Genomic DNA, 19573 nt, shown 5'->3' with positions numbered 1-19573 from the left:
GTATGGGGGCACAGAAGAACCCTAAAAAATAATAGCATTTTTTAGATGCACAACCATACTGCTACATATTTACACCACATCTGAAGTCAAATATCATACATTGGTCATAATATAAGGTTTCATATGAAGTAAATTGTACATTAATATATGTCAAAAGTGAAAATTATGAAAAAGTACCCAAGTATGCTAGCAATATTTAAATGACAGGAAAGATTGATTTTTTTAGCTTGTTTGTCTCTTTATTTTAATTGTGGAAAAATGCACTTATTTTTTAAACAAGTTAGAAAATTTACATATGGTGTAAGATTTGGGTAATATACGGTTGGTTTTGGAATTTGGGTTTACTAATTTGTAAGTTTGAGTATTTTGATTTTTTATTTATTTCATCAAAGACATATTTTTGTTTATTGAATATTTTGTCACAGGGTGTGTGTGATGTGTGATAGAGACATGTAAAAGAGGAAAATGCTGTATACAAAATATACTATACAAGCTGAAATAACCTCTCTCAAACTAAATTTAACTAATCTGTAACTGAAGTCATACAAAATAGTTCTCTGTTGTTTTAAGAATAAGCAACATATAAAAAAGAGTTGCTTAGGGCAGGATGGATTTTAAGTATTCATTTAGCTCATTTACATGCGCTTCAATAAGTCAATTATTCACAGAAACCTGGTTTCTAAAATGCCATGTAAACCACTAGTTAAAGAAACCGGGTTGTTGACCTCTGTATAACCTGATTAACAGAGGTAGATTTCTCCACGAATAATCCAGTTATGTGGCCATGTAAACCCATAATCAGTTACTGTTAAGTGTTCTGTAGTCAGCGCATATCCATTGTACTCTGTCAGCCTGCGTGTGTATTGCTTTGCACATGCTTACAGCAACCACACGCCGAAGTGTCCACAAAATTAATTTCCAGAGACAAATGTTCAGGTGATCACGTTATTCCTTCTCCTGGCTGAAATAATCTGTCTCAACATTTCAGAAATCACTGAATTTGCAAGCTCCAGAGCATTAACAAATTAAAAATAATGATCGTTATGTAACGAGTAACATCATGTGAAACTTATCTCACTGAAGTAAAAATACCTTCATTATTATTATTATTCAAAAAGCACTGGTTGTAAGGCAAGAAGCACACATAATAATTCTTTGCATTTATATAGTGCTTTTCTCACTGCTCAAAGTGCTCAGCAATTGCAGGTTAAGGGCCTTGCTTAAGGGCCCAACAGAGCAGAGTCCCTTTTGGCATTTTATGGGATAAGAACAGGCAACCTTCTGATTGCCAGTGCAGATCCCTAGCCTCAGAGCCACCACTCTGCCACTCAGCAGGACACGAATGTGCTGTGTGCAATCCGGTAACAGAAACATATAAATATGTGTCAATTTGACTAAACATATTTATAAAATACAATTATCACAGGTTGCTCACCTGATTTTTTGCTCAGTTTAATAAGATCAGAGCATTTTGCAAAAGGAGAATTCCAGAAGATTACTTCCCCATATAATTGCGAATTATGAAGAAACTAGGCTTCTTCCTTCTGTGCATATAAACACTGATCAGTTATTAACAAATTTACATGAGATGTGGCCTTAAAAAGCTTTTGAGGAAAAACACCTTTCATTTGAGGCTTTATTTTAGTACCACAGGGTAGGCCAGGTAGCCCCATTAACTCTACCCATGAGAGCAGGTGATATTTGGCTTATTTAGAAATGATTGCTTGGTGCCCTCTTTCAGGATCAGGGCATTTTTTTTATCTTGCTCGGAAAATGCAGGTTGACACTGGTGTTCAAAAGTACTACTGAAGATTTTTGTGAGAGCTGAAAGTAAGTAGGTTTGGTAATGTCATAGGACGACAGGCTTCATAAGAGTGAAAGCACAGACTTCCAAACACTAATAAAAAGTTTGAATGATTATACTTTTACATGTGAGGAAAATCTGATCAAGCAGAATTTCTGGGGTAAGTCGTGTCTATTGCTTAAATTATCCCATTCTTGGCTTTGTTAAAGGCTGACTGAAATACTTCATTCTGTTGGGATGAAAGAGGATGGGAGTAAGCCTATTAAATGTGTGGACTGAAGTAATTTTCTTTTTCACAGACCATGTTGATCTCCGGATTCATTCTTACATGTTTGACACTACTTTTGACCTTCTATGGCATCATGGCATCCACTATTAGGTCATCCACTACCACCTCTTCAGCTGCACTACCAAATGTCCTACAAGGAAACCAAACCTTTGAAAGTTCCAGAAGCTTTCCTGCAGATGGCAGTGGCCAAGGAGATGCCTACTGCAGTTATCTGATGAGCATGCCAGAACCACTTCCTATTGAATCTGTGCCCTGGTTCTGCCTCTGCAAAACTTGCAAAGGAATAGAAGGCGCTAAAGGGGACCGTGGTGATCCGGGTCCTCCAGGTATGACTCTTAATACCTCTTCTATACAGTCTAAAGAACAGGAACCTAGTTTCTCTGCTTAGGTCACACGTTAACAAGTCTGACCCTGATGTTTTCATATTTTAAGGTCCTTTGGACTTTGGACTCTCTCAGATGGTATCAGTAGGAGGTTTTGATATTTATAGATGAGAACTTCTCCAGGTGTACCATTGTGTCCTGCTGTCTTTAACTTTGAAATCTTTAATACACATTTTCTGATTGTCTTACATTATGTACAGTATTAGTATTGCAAATTAATAACTAATATAATCTAAACGCAATAAAACAAAGATGTCTCAAGCAGTAGGCAAGTAAAATTTAAAGTAGTACAATTTTTATCTATACACTAGTCAAGGTTTGTGACTGAGTAGCCAACACTATATGATGTAACATGGGGAGAAAATCAAGAAAATACAATATGCTTCTCTCTGAAAACCCTACCATTAACTTAAAAGTAAGTCTTACTTACAAAGCTCTTATCAATGATCAGAAAAGAGTTTGCTTTGCTAACCTGTCTCTGTGTGAACAGAGTTGAGTGCCTGCTAGAAATAAACTAGCTCCTGCAACGCAAAGAAATACTACAAAGCTACAAAATAAAAATGAAACATAATCCAGTGTGTCCAAAAACACAATCTTTCAAGTTTTAAATAGATATAGTATTATATTTTATTTAGCTATTGGCTTGTTTTTCCATCATCTTTAGTTGCATGTTTGTGACTTCTTAAAAACGAAGAAAAAGCAGAAAAAAAATCATTTTGAATAGACTGAGAGACAAAAAGATAAAGTTGCAAACAACAACTTGTCCTGAAGGTTCTTTTAGAATACTGTGAAGATTCACCCCCCGAACACAGACAGACAAACACCAGATGTCCAAAAATCACACACGTTTAATAACCTCTTCTTCTTTACAAGACCACGCAATGCATAGAAAAGCCACAATTACTCAGCCCATTCTGTTCTCTCTTCTCAAGTCTTCTGCTGCCTCTACTCCTCTCTTCGTAAGCTCCATCCGCTGCCACCCGACTCCAGCTCCACTAATGGAATGAGGCAGCCTCTTTTATACTGCCCCAGATGTGCTCTAGGTACTTTGAGATGATCTTCCGGCGGCACTTCCTGATGTGGCCGAAGTGCTGCAGTCCATGGCTCTGTAATCATTCAGGCACCCCCTGGCGGTGGTCACAGGCCCCAATGGGGTTGAGCTTCTAATCTGTGATCCTGTGGCCCTGATGCAGATTAGGGTGGTTGCCCTCTCATGGTCCAGGGGAGGTATTGTCCCTTTCCCGGTCCTTCCAGGTGTCCCGGCTTGGCAGGATCCCCAGTCATCTGCCACACTCCCAAATACTCCTAACACCTAAAAGGAGAATCCAGAATCTTGGATGGCAGGAATTGTACGACATCACCTTTTGTACTTCCTGGCTGATAACACTGCAACAAGTCACTTCCTGACATCGTATGTTGGCAATGGGGACACATTACCAACCACAAAATATCAGCCTTAACCAAAATTAATCCACAAAATCACACAGAATCACAGCAATAAAAATAGTTAGAAAAAACAAATAACTTGCAAAAAAATTCCTGAAATAATTAAATAAATTATGATAGTAATTCTGAAAGTTTTACAAAAAGTAATAATTATGCACAAAAATCACTACAGGTGACATCATCCAGTGCTGCTATTTTAGAATTGCTTGCTGTGATGCCACACTACAGGTGTAGGGCATATTCTATGTTTCAAGTCATGGAGGTGCCAAGCGGTAGGGAAAGGAAAGAGAGTACCAGAAAAATAGACTTTATAGTAGAAGGTAAAGGCCTGATCTGGGACAAGTAAAAGTCAAACTACTGCGAAAGGCCAAACTTCAAAGGTTCCTTAATGCTAAATTTTCTTGGAAAAGCCTTTAAGCTTCCTTTAACAATAGAGAGTGAAAGAGAATGCAAGAGCAAATCTTTCCAAAATTAGGATGCTGAAACCTTACCAAAACGCATCACATCCCATCCATGGCAACTGGCACAGCAGCATTAAACAATATGGCTGCAGCCATGCATAGATCAGGAGAAAAATGCTTACCACCGTGCCAAAACAAAAAAACCTAATGATGTCCAAAAATGATAAAATGTATCAAAATTAAGTAATGTGTTGAAACATAAAAATCAGTTCCTAGCAGTAACAAAGTATGTTCATGACAAATGCTTTTGTTTAGTGAAAGAAAATAATTTTCTTCTTGTTAAGGTGTATCTGGGATTCGGTGCCTAGTTAGTGTTACAAGCTTGATTTTCATTTTCATTTTGGTTGTTGATTGCTTGTCTCTTCAGTGTTAGACCTTGCTATTTGTGACAGTTGTCTTTCAAACTTCCCTAAAATAATCTCTGCCAGCAATTTTAAATTCACATACAGTAGACCATTCTGCTCTTTATGGAAAAGAATAAATCAAAACAGAAAGAATAACGGATGGAATCTGGTTCTCAAAAACAGTGATGATATGTTCACGGCCATACAGACAATATGTGCATGAGTGTCCAACAACTGGCATAGTCAACCCACTATGTGGTCATATTGGGGATTGGCATGACTGGATCATCATCAGTGAAATGTTTGTATTAAGTTGAAAAATACAAATATATGACAAATATATATATTATCTATATATATAAAATCCCTATGTGAGTCCAGGTATCCGTGTGTGGGTGTCTTCTGGTGAAGTGCGCATGCGCGGGGCACGGTGCCATGCGCAATATTACTGTCAGAGAAAGTTAGAGGCGTTTTATGGAAATACAAACCAGTATTACTGCAAGAGGAAATTAAAGGTACACAATACAGTGACGCATATTACAGCCACATACAAGCCAGTATTACTGTCAGAGGAGATTAAAGGCATATTACCGATGCGCACGCCTGTATTACCGCCAGAGAAAATTAAAGGTATATTACAGACGTACAAGCCAGCAGACGTACAAGCCAGTGGACGTACAAGCCAGCGGACATACAAGATGGTATCCTTCAATAAGGGCGCGCACAAAAAGGCGAGCCTCAAAAGGGCGACCTCAATTGGGCGCAGCAAATAAAGGCGCGCGTAAATAAAGATCTGCAACTTTGTTGCTCTTCACATATTCCAGAGCCATTTGAACTAAATTATCTACGAACGCCTTTATTCGCCGCGCTCAATTGAGGTCGCCTTTTTGAAGCTCGCCTTTTTGTGCGCGCCCTTATTGAATAGAGCCGTACAAGACAGTATTACTGTCACAGAAAATTAAAGACACACAATACACGGCGGCAGCCCATGAAGAACGGTCAGCTCAGCAAGTAAACATCAACAAAAGAAAGGCTGAAAGAAAGAAAAATACGACCAACAAAAAGAATGAGGTCAAAGTCCCTTGCCATTTAATATAGACTGTTCCTACTAATGTTTATGCACCACTGTTCTAGCGCCTGTTATTGTAACGGGCTAAATGACTAGTATATATATAATATGACCTGTGAGAGTGATTTCATTTGATATATTTAACATACATTTGCTAACTTAAGAGTTAAAACGAGAAATCTTGCTTTGATTTGATATAGAAGTTTTAGTAAGGAGAGCAGGTACCTTGTTCTAATTTGACAGTTGTTAAAGCAGGTAAAGCGGTGTGTGATAAAATGGTCCAAGGACGCCTATCCATATATAGCATTGGTTCATAGAACCTGCAAATAACTCACTGAATGTGTGAAACTGGTAGAATAGAAGATAATCCACATGTAATATTGTTCAGGAAAGTGTGGATATAAATCCTCTCAGAGCCTCATTAAGCCAGGAGCCATCTTGCATAGACACAAGAAGTCAATGTTTAAAAGAAATGCCTGAGACTGCTTCAAAACTGGACATACAATCTCCAAAGACCCCACTGAAAAATTGTAAGATAATAGTATTGTTCTATGGCTTCTCTTCAGCTATATGTATGTACAGTAACTTTACAAAATCATCATGCCCTATCAAAATCCTCATTCTTTGTCACAAAACCCTGTAAATGAAAATAAATCTATATATAAAGTAGAATGTCTGTCTTTCTGTATTTTCCCTATATAATCCTACAGCTTTTTGACCGATCAGATCCACATTTTGCATAGTTGCTCTCTAGGACAATACAGACAAGATAAACTACTTTGGAACACAACATTTTTGAAAATTGTAGCCCTATTTATTTTTCTTACGCTACATTTTGTACATCAGTGCCCCCTGCTAGCTCAGAGTAATTGAAATATCCTAACAAGATAAAGGCAGACCAACAAATGAAATGTCCATAACTTAACATTACTTAGTTGGGTAACGCTGCATGCTACTCCTATCTATTGTAATATAAAAAGAAGTATCCTGCGCTTTTGCAGGGGAGTGTTGGGTTAGGCTTGATTGAGAGTGGAAGTGCAAAGCAACACTAATGTTTAATTCCTGCTTTGCCAGATTTTCTTCATAATTTAGGCACTACAAACTGTCCATCTTGAACTAAGAGCACAAGTAAGACATTGGTAGAGAGGTGGTGTGAATGATGATTGATTGATAAAAAAAAACATGCACTTTTTCTTTCTTTCCTTAATCCATTTTACAAATATAAGCAGGTAATGCCGGGTACTTTGGCTAGTTAAATATAACTATTTCCAGCTGTATTTACACATTATAACTCTCAAGCTTAAAGTAAAATTAATTAGTCCCCACCCAATATCAGTTGTAGTGGTTCTGACTACTTCACTGCTTGTGGTGCATGGAAACATAAAGAATTGATCACAATTGGAGATGTGCTTTCAAAACGGCTTGAAGATAAAACTGTGGAAAGGCACAAGTTAGGAGAAGGAAATAAAAAGATTTCTAAGGCAGAGATTGGTTGTTATGTGCATGTGACAAGAATATTTACACAAAGCTAGCCTGTATGCCAGGTTGGCAAGAAAGAAGCCTCCTCTGAAAAAGTACCACATTGACTCTTATTTGCACTTTGCAAATAAACACTAGGAGCATTTTGATGCAATGTGGTGAAATGTTTTATGGTCAAATGGGACCAAGACTATCTTTTTGGACTGAACTCCAAGTGCTATGTTTAGAGAAAACCAAACAGCACAAAAGACTTAACGTACCATACCTACCATGAAGCATGGTGATGGCAACATTATTTTGTAGGGCTGTGTCTCTTCAACCCTAATCACACTACCAGAAAAACAGTACAATGGCTTAAGGGTTGAACAATGTATATCATTGAGTGGCCAAGTCAAAGCTCTGATTTAAATCTGATAGAAAATCTGTGGACACACTTGGAGAGTGCAGTCCATCATCACTCACCAGGAAATCTGGCTGAACTTGAACAATTCATGGGAAGAATGGGCAAATATTCCCCAACCTAGGTGTGCAAAACTGGTAGAGACATACCCAAAACGATTTATGGTTGCCTAATGTTATAAGGCAATATGTGTAAATAAACATGGAAAAGTTCATTCACACATTCATTCATCTTCCACTGCTTATCTGAAGCCAGGTTTTGGGGTCAACACTCTTAGCAGTGAGCCCCGAACATTCTTTTCCCCAGCCACACTTGCCAATTCATACTGTGGGACCCCAAAGCGCTCCCGAACAATAATCTTCACACCGAGCCATGGGTCTTCCCCAGTGTCTCCTCCCAGCTGGTCGTGCCAGAAAAACCTCCACAGGGAGTCGTCTAGGAGGCATCAGATGCCAAATCACCTCAACTGGCTCCTTTTGATGTGGAGGATTCAGCGGCTCTACTCTGAGACTCTACCGCATGTCAATGCTTCTCACCCTATCTCTAAGGGAACACACAGAAAAGTTTATTTTTTAAATGGTTTTGATGTCAAGCTGGGTTTGGTCATTTTCTATATTATATTATATTATATTATATTATATTATATTATATTATATTATATTATATTATATTATATTATATTATATTATATTATATTATATTATTATGAAATCTTAGGTGTACTGGACCTGCTAAAGGACAATTATTTTACCACGGATTCGTTTGGATGATCAAAGTCTATGTATTCCTTTTCAATTTAAACAATGACACTTTCCTATTAAGAGTCGCTTTTGCTGTGACAGTTAACAAGTTACATGGACAAACTCTACAAAAACTTGGAATTTACTTACCTAATCCTGTTTTCTCACATGGGCAACTGTATGTTGTTTTCCCAAGACCAACTTCATGTGAAAATGTCAAAGTTCTAATTGAGCAAACTGTGATTCAACGAAAACTTATACCAAGGAGCTCCAAAGTTTTTACTCAGTTGTTTATCCTGATGTTTCGTATCTTTTGAAATTCAATATAAACATATATACTTAATTTCCTTATTTTCTAGTAAGCGATTTCCTAATTCTTATTATGGTTGGTTTGAGAACGTGTCTCAAAAGATTAAAATGAAATAAACTTTCTGTGCATAGCATGGTGTAAATATTATATTATATTATATTATATTATATTATATTATATTATATTATATTATATTATATTATATTATATTATATTATATTATATTATATTATCCAAAATACCAGGCACTGCCTGGGTATATTTGTAGAATGGGCTAAAGAAAGAAAGCAAGGGTTTATGTGTTTTTGAAATGGTAGCCCTGTTGTCATTGCTGGCTGTTCTGTCATCAACACTGCCTTATCTATCAATATCTATGCCCTCATGAGTTGAGAATTAATCTGACTGGACCATGAGCACTGTCATATCTAACTCATCCTCTTACATCAAAATGGATAGTTTGAGTACTTAAATTATGAATAAGAGACAACAAAGCCAGAATTAAGCAACCACCCTTTGCTTCTCCTTTGTGCCGCTCAGCACTTCCACTCTCGATCAAGTCTCACCCAACACCCCCCTGTAAAAGCACACGATACTCCTTTTTATATTACCAGCATGCAGCATTTCAAGAATTTGTTCTTTCTGGGTTCGATTAGATTTCAGAATAACTTCTTGCTTGGTTGTAACTGTTTTGCTGAAGCAGAATGACTTTTCATCTCGGGATTGGAAGAATGGAAATGAGAACCAAAATGGAGTACACGCAGGAGTCAAAACCAAACAGATAAACTAATCTTTTGCCAAGCCAGAAACATGAGACAAGAATTAGAATTGTAGCTAGAAAATAAGACAGAAAACTGAGAATGAAAATACCAAGAAGTAGACTTTATCAAAAGTAGAATTATCCAAATATAGATACTGAAATGGCATGAAATATGTTCTATCTATCTATTAGTGTACAATGTGAAACTCACCATAATGGCACTGTCTGCCAATATTAAAAAAAAAATGGCACCACAATAAGTCGTTAAAACATTCCAGTTTCATTAGGAACTAAGATACAACAAAATAAATATTTGCATAAATTTAACTGACCCCAGAAACCCCAGAATAGATATCAAGAAGTCCCAGGAATTCCTTTGGAAAATAAATAAATAAATAATAAAGAAGACCAATCATAATAGTAACCATGAAAGCTCTCATGTCTGACTCATCCTCTTAGTTCATGGTGGACTGTGTGCAGTGTTTAAATTATGAATGAAAACTTACAGAGTTAAGAGTTAAACAACAACCCTTTGATTCTCCTTTGTGTTGTGCTTCACTTCTGCTCGATCAAGCCTCACCCAACACCCCCTTGCAAAAGTGCAGAATAAATTAGTTTTATATTACAGTAGTCTAAAGCAGTACAAGTTTTTTTCCAGATAAGTAATGTTAATTTGGCATCCCCAGAATCAACATTTTGAGTTTTAAAGTAGTCTGCCTTGTATGTATAGTCCTAGAGAGCAACTATGCAAAATTTGATCCAGTTCAGTCAGGGATCATAGGACTGAAATATTTGTTCTGAGTCAGCAGGTGGCACTAGTGTGCAAAGTGTAGCACCCAGGAATACAAAACACTGGGACCCCCAGGTCAAAGTTTTGGGCTCCAAAATAGTTTATCTTGTCTGTGTGGTTCTGAAGTGCAACTATGTAAAATTTGGTCCAATTGGTCAAAAGGTGTAGGATTGTAAATGAAACACACAGTCTATTTTATATATATAGATTATATGGCAGTATATACTGTAATATGCATTAAGAATGAAAGCTGCATTTTAAAGCAGGTTATTTTCATTTTTTTTTTTTTTGCTTTTTTTTTACTGTATTTCCCTTTTCTTAATATCTGCACTATTAGTGAGAAAGGATCTATTTAGGCTTAAAGAATGAGCTACAATGCTAAAAGGACACATTCCCAGGGAGCATATGCCCCTGTCAGATACAATAATGAAACAACTTGTTTAAGGGTCTGTCAAAATGACTGTAACACAGATGTCTGGCTAATAGAATAACATTTTTATCAGAGATAATGTTTACAGAGTGCTTAATTCTACCATGGCAGTTAAGTGTTCGGTTTTAGAACTAAACTTCATTCCATCAATCTGAACATCCACAATACTGGAAAAAGGAGTTTGAAATGGCAAGAAGGTAATTTCCAGTGCATGAGAGCTTCAGATGTAAGCCCTTAGACATCATATTTGTTAGATTGTTAGGAGCCCGGTGATCAAGGTTAATTATAAAGTCATTCTAATTTATTTTTATTTCGACCACACTGCTCCTTCAATGGATTGATTCTCTTTGTTTCACAGGACGACCAGGAAGTCAAGGAATCAAAGGGAAGATGGGAATTAGAGGTCATCAAGGCTTACCTGGGCAAAGAGGCCTCAAAGGTGAGTGAGTCCATGACAATGACAAAGGAAGCACAGGAATAAAAGGTTTACAAAAAGAACCAAGCTAGTATGAAAATGTGAACGTCAGCTATTAATAATTCATTACATTTATATAGTGTTTTTCTCAGTACTCAAAGCGATATTCACACAGGGAGGAACCAGGAAGCGAACCCACAATTTTCCACAGTCTCCTTGCTGCAGCAGCACTACCACTGCGCCACCTGTGAGGAGATCTGGATGGTGATAAAGATAAAGCTTCAATCACTTATTAGCGTCATCCTTACCTTAGTTAGTTCCTCCCAGAATAATGCTAATAATAATAATACTTTGGGCTGAGAAAGATGATGGAATGCTAAAACCATGAAACACCTAACCTGAACACTACCAAAATGATATCCACCCAATGCTATTACTGCATTTAAAAGACCAATCAAAGGAAAATGGATAGTCTTTTTGAATTAAATTCAGCCTACAGATGCAAGCTTTTCCTGCTCTTCTTTCTCACTTATTGCTGGAATGCATTACTGTGCTAAAACCACTGAGGACTGTGAAGTAGTTAAAGGAGCTACTGTATGTTGGAACACTAGAGCTTAATGGTGAAGTGCTCAGCTTCCTTTACTTTCTACCTTGTCAGATCCCACTGGACTTGTTTTATCTGATCTGTGCTTTTACCCTTCCCTTTCCTTTAATTGTTTCTAACTGGCCACTTTTTTGACTTTCAGTCTAGTCTTTACACTTATTACCTGTCATATTACTTTGCATCCATGTAAACTGAGTTCTCCACTAAAGTAGAGGAGGAGGAAGTAAACATAAAATCCGGCACCATGGACGTGGTCATTCAGCATCATCGTATATTTCTCCTAGTTGTTTCAGCTTTTGGGTGCTTCCAGAATTTAAAATGTAAAGTGTAAGACCTTCAGGACCATCTGGAGAAAGAGGAGAGCCACCATTACCAAAAAGAAAAAAATAAATGTCTGCACTCTTCTTTATTTTTACCATCATGTAGGTGAGAAAGGAGATGAGGGACCAAAAGGCGATAAAGGGCAATCTGGATTCCAAGGCTCTAAGGGTAGCACTGGGCTCAAAGGTAGGTGACATTTTGTCTTTTTTCTCCACACAGTAGGTGTGCCCACCTACAGGACATGGTAGGCATTTGATGTGGCCATTGTTATATATCTTCATGCTTTTTCTGTAGCAATGAGCTGGGCAATAACATCAAAATGATATTTTTCTTGTTTCCTGTGTTCCACTTTAGCACTGTATGAATGTTAATGTAAATTTGTTACTTCTCTGGTTTCAGGTGAAAAAGGAATGTCAGGCATTGATGGAATTCCAGGCATAAGAGGCCCGCCAGGGCAACCTGGTCAGTGTCCGGCAGTTTGTGAAGGGGAGAAGGGCAGACCTGGAAATCTAGGTTCTCCAGGACCATCTGGAGAAAGAGGAGAGCCTGGTTTGCCTGGTAAAGATGGCATAACCGGCCAAACAGGTGAAAATGGGGAGAAAGGCTCCCCCGGTGAGCAAGGAACCCCTGGATTGAAAGGGGATCAGGGAGAGATGGGAGTATGTGAGTGCAAAGATGGGGAAAAGGGTGATGAGGGAATAATGGGGCCACTGGGTCCTCAAGGAGAGCCAGGAGTTCAAGGTGTTGAGGGACCTCAGGGATTGCCAGGGGACAGAGGGGAGAAAGGGGATCAAGGAGATAGAGGAGAACCAGGGCCATGCACCCCTTCCATCCAATCTGCTTTTTCTGCAGCCCTAAAGAACATCTACCCTAGGCCCAATCTGCCAGTGCCCTTCACATCTGTGCTCTATAATGTCATGGGGCACTATAATCCCACCACTGGGATCTACACAGCACCTGTAAATGGCACTTATATCTTCACCTACCACGTGACAGCTTTTCTCAGAGTGCTTAAGGTGGGCCTATTTGTGAACTTCCAGAGTATTGTAAAAAGCACAGAGGAAAATAACATGGGTCAGGCCTCTCAGATGGTGGTGCAACACCTTCAGGCTGGTGACCAAGCCTGGATACAAGTGAAAGATACCAGCACCAATGGCATGTTCCAGAACTCCGAAAGCAGTAGCACTTTCAGCGGTTTCTTGCTGTTCCCAGACAGTTGCGACTCATCAGAGAGCCGCAGTTTCCCACAAACACCTCCCAGAGAAGGGTAATTTCTGGGACGATGAAGACCGTAAAGCTGCTGCCCCCTTTTGATAGCGATCACTCCACTACTGCCACTAACATCTTTGAGACACCTCAATTTTAAAAGTCTTGATTGCTTACTCTCCCCCTTGCCCTATTGCTGCTTTGCTTAAAGGAGGCCTTTCTCCCTCCCAGAGTTTCTCATTTTAAGGGCTCCTTTGACCACAGAAGATGGTGCGATAAGAGTCTGCTTGGGAATGGTTCTGTAGGTTACAAAATGCTTACCTCCATCTGACTTTGCATGATGACTGATTGCAAAGTATACCGTGGGCCAGGAGAATAACCACATGATACCATGTAATACCCAGTTAAGGTTTGCTTATTATATGATGATCATTAAAATATACAAAACCTTATAGTCAATTGAAATAAATCTGAAATAATCATGTAACCATAACAGCCAAAAACATTGTACACTTTCCACATCTAGGATTTTACTGGAGTCCTTACAGGAGCACTAGCAAAGCATTTAATTGCATATTGTAAATGTTTAGAAATCTAATGCTCATTGAAAATATACCCCACAAGGAAGAAAAAAGTTACATTTTAAATTTTCTTACTTTTACCAAGAATTTTAAAGCTAACATACTATTGAATTGCAAATGGCATACTTCAAATAATAACACACCACATGGGTTCATCTTTAAGGATACCTTGTAGGACAGATCAGCAATGCGGTCAATTCAGTTCTTTCATGAGTCCCATAAGGATCTTGAATCAGAAACACTAATGACAGTTTTTAAACCCCTTTGTATATCTTTTCTGTTTTTTTATCACTGTATGAAAATTATACTTTCTTGTTAAAATCATGTACATTAAACTATATTATACAACATGCTATTATTGTTGAATTGTATTTTTAGAATAATTATTCATAACCCTTTCAGATACTAAATTATTCATCAATGTTGTGTCTGAATGTTATCAGATATGATTAAAAAAAAGTAATTTTGCAAAGCCTAAGACTTTTTGCAAATGTTTTGGTGGGGTTGTGTGATCGAATGTTAAGGTAAGGTTTTTAAGACAGCGGTAAGACCAGCAATGATGTTTGGAGCTGAGACATGGGCAGTAAATGAAACGCAGGAGAAGACGTTAGATGTGGCAGAAATGAGAATGTTGGGATTACAATAAAGTACAGAATAAAAAATGAGACAATCAAAGGTACAACAAAAGTGGGAGAGATAAATAAGAAAGTACAGGAATGTAGGTTGAGGTGGTATGGACATGTGATGAGGAGAGACAATGAATATGTGTGAGTAAAAGAGTAATGGGAATGGAAGAACAGGGCAAGAGAAAGCAAGGGAAGTCAAAGTGGAGGTGGACGGATAAAGTAAAAGAACATCTGAAGGAAAATGGCTTGACTTGCAAGGAGGTGCAGGACTGAGCTGTTTGGAGAAGGTTCATTGAGCACATTAACTTCACATAGAAGTGGGAAAAGATGAAGAGAAAGAAGAAGAAGAAGACAAGGAGAGCTTGGATAACTGGCATACATTTCAAACCTCCAACACATGGGGCTACTATTACAAATTCCCCAGTTTACAGATTTTGAATGTCTCTGTTTATCTACCACTAATCTTTGAAGTGTCAGAATAGAATTATTTTTATTAAAGCACATAATGCATCTCAGTCAAACCACTGGACAACACAGCAGCAAAGTACAGTATGCATCCAAAGAAAGTCTTTCCTGCTTCATTTCTTTAATGTTTTACTAGTAACACTTAAAGAAAAGGGTCTGATGCATCTCTCACAAAACACCCCAGGTCACTCCACCGAGGTTGCTACAATCTTATTCACTGCCGCCTGATGTCACTGCAGCTCTTTCCTGTCTGTGCTTTTCTTATCAGGCATATCTCATTGTGACTCGGTGTGTGAAGGACCTGAAGCTCAGTAATGTGGCAGAGAAAGCCCACTTCACCAATTCTTCAGTAATGCATGACATAGATAGATAGATAGATAGATAGATAGATAGATAGATAGATAGATAGATAGATAGATAGATAGATAGATAGATAGATAGATAGATAGATAGATAGATAGATAGATAGATAGATAGATAGATAGATAGATACTTTATTAATCCCAAGGGGAAATTCACATAATAATAAGAACACAACAAACTGCATTCTCTGTAGGTCCTGACATTTTTCACCAGCGCAGCCAGTTTGTCAATCTTATTTGATATTGAGTTCACATTTCCCAGGATTACAGAAGGCACCGAAGGCTTAAAACGTCACTTTCTCGCAAGCCGCTTCATTTTTAGCTTAGTGCCAACTCTGCTGCCACGATACCACCTTCTTACCTCGTCAAGTAAATAGGGAACCACACCGGCACTGGCATTTGTTCTCAGTGCTTGAAGTTGACAACTTGAATAGACGAGTCTCGGCGTGTAAAAATCCATGTCCACGTAGTAAAAGTAAAAGTGTCCAGGGAATGATTCCACATAAAAGAAAGTGATAGCAGTTAACAGTGAAATAGAAAAAAATACAGAAAAAAGGTAAAAAGATAAAGTCATACACGGAGCTGCTGGAAAGGACTTGCTGTTGTGCTCAGTGTGTATGACTGGCATTTGCAATTAAAGCCATCAGTCACCCTGTGCAATGTGCTTCACTGTCAGCAATGCCACCACTTGCTGTGAGAAGGACACAAAGCCCAATTTTGTGGCCGAGGTAGCCCTCACACCCATGTCATGGGCCGCCTAATGCATATTACTGCATAAGCTCTTGATTGTGACCAAAATCAAGGTATCAAGATTTTATGTACATTTTTGAGAGACAGACAGACAACCTTTTGCATTTTATATTTACAGATCAACATTTCTTGGATATTCTTTGTGACTATGGGAAGAATGCAAACTGTGCTGTGCTCAGCTCTGTGTACATGGATGTTTTTAACACATTTGTTGACACTGTGAACTTGTACAGTTTTTTACATTGAGACTTTAATACCAAAAAATTAAGACAAAGCAAGTTATATCTTTTGAGCTCAGGGTTACACATTTCTGCTTTTATTAAATAACCTGCACCCTTTAATGACCCTAAAGTGTTTAGATATCACAAAGGCCTTATTTGCCATTAATACACTACCATTGTCATTGTCTGTGTGGCGTTTCAGTGCTCTCCCTGTGTGTACATGGCATTTTTCTCAGGGTTCTTCTTCCACTCCCTAAAGATGATGATGATTCCTAGCTGGACTGAGCTATGCCCCGTACAGGGTTGATTCTTGCTTTGCTCTGAGGATGCCTTGATATGCTTGGAGGTACATGACTGCGAATTGTATTAATAAAAGGGTGTACTTTTATTACTCAAAGACAGTTTACAATGCAAATAACATAACACAAAGAAATACAAATTCAGTAACTTAATTGAAATGAACAGAGACGCTAAGATGGGCTGTAATACATTCAGGTTTTACATTTTCTCACCCTCTGCAATTAATAGGGGTTATGGTCTAGTACTTATTATTAGATGACACAGAATCAGTACATGATGAAACTGCTGAATGACAGTTTTACTACACGATCAAACGAGAACCTTGGCGGGATGATACAGGTTGTGCATAGTGCAATCTATTCATATAATGTGAGTACAGTACGTTTCATATAATATAAATTGTCAAGTATAGTCTACTGTAACCTGTACATCTGTAGGTTTGCATCATGCATTCTTAGAATGGCACCACTTCCAGCTTCTTTGTCAATTCTCTCTGTTAATTTGGGTTCCAAATTAATTCCTAAGGCAGTCATCATTCAAATAGATTGCTACTAGGGGGCTCCGCCCCCTGCTCGCTTCGCTCGCCAACCCCTGGTGTTGGGAATGACAAAGAGCGTGATGTATGAATGAGATATAGAATAGTGTGACGGTGTAGATGATGCAAATAGAAAGCAAACAATAAAGTGTGTGGCACAGTGTAAAGGTTTATTGGAAAATTTCTTTGTACACGCCGTTTAAGTGTAAAAGGTAATTCCAGGTCAGAACTTGTAAGGTCAATGAAGATGGTCATTATTGTGATCAGAGTCAACTTTGTCAGAGCTTAGAAAGAGTTGTGTCTCTCCAGGAAGTAATGGAATGACTTGGGTATTTATGTTTTCCACATTAATATTTTTTGGACATAATATAGTGCGTTGTGTTAAAAGGGGCATTTGGTCTAATGAGATTGCTGTTCCAAATCTCTCTGTAACTAAGTCGTCGCAGATAAAGGCTTGAGGAATTGTAATAATATGTGGCTGAAGTCCATCTGTATTGGTGAGTGTACCATCTCTCAGTTGTAATAAGCAATTGTTATGATCTGGTTCTGGACATCGTATCTTTTTTACTAACTGTATCTTTTGAAAGCAATGCCAATTGTCTGCGTATTTTAAGGTGCACTGAACAATAGCTGAGTGCATGGCATCTGGAAGGAAAGCTAATCACTGTTTAAAATCTCCTCCTAATAAAAGTACCTTTCCTCCAAATCGAATATTATTATTCATAAACGTTTGTAGAAGTTTATGAATGGTGTTGAGTAAGTGACTTCATGCCATTGTACATTCATCAATAAACAACATTTTTTGAAGACGGATGTCACGTGCAGTGCCACCGTTAATGTTCATAGTGGATACCGATTTGTAGGATCTAATGCAGTTGATAAAGATTTCACTTTCAGGTACATCGTCAGTTAGAATCTTCTGTAGATATTCAGTATATGAATGTAAAGAAGGCAGTCTAATTTGACCCTTTTGACAACAACGTCTAAATGTATTACTTGTATTGCCAGTTGTTTCTTCAGGGAAGTGAACTGAATGACAATGATTGCAAATGACATTCATTAATCTGAATGAATTTTCCCGGTGTATGTTTTGCTTGTGCCGTTTGAGAGGCGCGTTGTTGCATATGTAGTATTTGGGACGTGTTGTTTTGGAGCTGTAATCGATTTGCCTGTGCTGTGTGAGACGCCCGTTGTAGCCTTCCTTGCCGTTAACGTATGTCTGAGACGGGATGTGTTTCGTTTTGAATCCGTGCCTGTTGCGATGCAGCACTTTGATTGATAGTTTGCGTCATGTGGATCCAGGATGTAGATTTGTGCATATTTGCGTTGTTGATTTGTTTCAGGGTGCATTGTTCCAATGCGATGCAGTATTTGTGCACATATGGGAAAGCAGTATGGGCCATTGCCTTTTGGTGGCCTGATATTCACTAAAAGCAAATGAACTATTGTAGGATCTAACGCAGTTCATAAAGTTTTTACTTTTAGGTACATCGTTTGTTAGAAGCTTTAGTTGAGCTTTGCGTTTTTGGAGTCGAGACATTTTTTCTTTTAGAAATATGGATAAGTAATAAGGAGTATTGCACTCACTGTTAATATGGAGCCTTTTCTGCGGTTGAATGGTTAATAGTGCCTTATTGTAATGAGATCCACCTATGCTGCATAGCCGTCTATTTTGTTGTTTCTTTCGTGTTCGTGTGTTTGTTCCTGTTATCCTTTCCTTTTTGTTTTGTACCCGTGACCGTGTATTCATGACTTGTTTCTTTCTCAGCATCCGAAATATGGATAAGTATTAAGGAGGGTCGCAGTCACTGTTAATATGTTTCCTTTTCTGCAGTTGAACGGTTAATAGTGCTTTATTGTAAGGAGATCCACCAATGCTGACACCTATGCTGTCTAGTGTGAAGGTGCTGACGTTCACTTTAGAATATGTGGCTTTGGGTGTGACTTCTTATGGATGTGGGGGGGGGGGGGGGGGATTGTTGAGGATTGTTGTTGCGAGAGCGTCTTCTTTCTTTTTGTGTTCCTGTGTCTTGTTGAATCCCCCTCTTTGTGTGTGTCCCGTCCCTCGCTTGTAGGGTCTGTGGGGGTGGTTTTGTGTTCTTTTTTTTGTGTTCCATGGGCTTGTTGAATCCCCCCTTTGGTGTGTGTCCCGTCCGGTGCCTGTAGGGGGGGGGGGGGGTGCCTTGCTGTTGTGCGCGAGCCTCTTTTTTTTTTTTTTTTTCGGGTCTAGTTTCGTGTGCAATGTGTTTCGTGCTTTTCCTGCGTTTGACTTTGCGCCTCATTTCTCCTTTTTGTATGTGCTCACTCCTTTTTTTCTGTGGTCTTGTCCGCCACTCGCAGCCCCTCATCCGCCTTTGTCGCCCTCTTTTCTCCGCCTTTCTCCGACTCTCGCGGACTCTTTTTGCGCCTGCGCCTTTCGCGGCCCCTCATCCGCCTCTCTCGCCCTCTTTTGTCCGCCTTTCTCGGCTCCTCAGCCGACTCTCGC

General features: G+C 38.6%; 1 protein-coding gene across 1 annotated transcript; it reads left to right on the top strand.

Moving 5' to 3' along the window:
• The first annotated feature begins 2065 nt into the window (after positions 1 to 2065).
• Positions 2066 to 13328, top strand: LOC114645463 (complement C1q tumor necrosis factor-related protein 2-like). The gene is made up of 4 exons (XM_051923583.1): positions 2066 to 2419; positions 11061 to 11141; positions 12148 to 12228; positions 12442 to 13328. The coding sequence occupies exons 1-4, from the start codon at positions 2107 to 2109 to the stop codon at positions 13311 to 13313; spliced, it is 1347 nt and encodes a 448-aa protein (XP_051779543.1). The 5' UTR covers positions 2066 to 2106; the 3' UTR covers positions 13314 to 13328.
• The last annotated feature ends 6245 nt before the right edge of the window (positions 13329 to 19573 follow it).

Source organism: Erpetoichthys calabaricus, chromosome 2, assembly GCF_900747795.2.
Source record: "Erpetoichthys calabaricus chromosome 2, fErpCal1.3, whole genome shotgun sequence".
Lineage (NCBI taxonomy): Eukaryota > Metazoa > Chordata > Cladistia > Polypteriformes > Polypteridae > Erpetoichthys > Erpetoichthys calabaricus.
The sequence above is the reverse complement of the archived record's forward strand: the minus strand, read 5'-3'. Positions and strand labels throughout refer to the sequence as shown.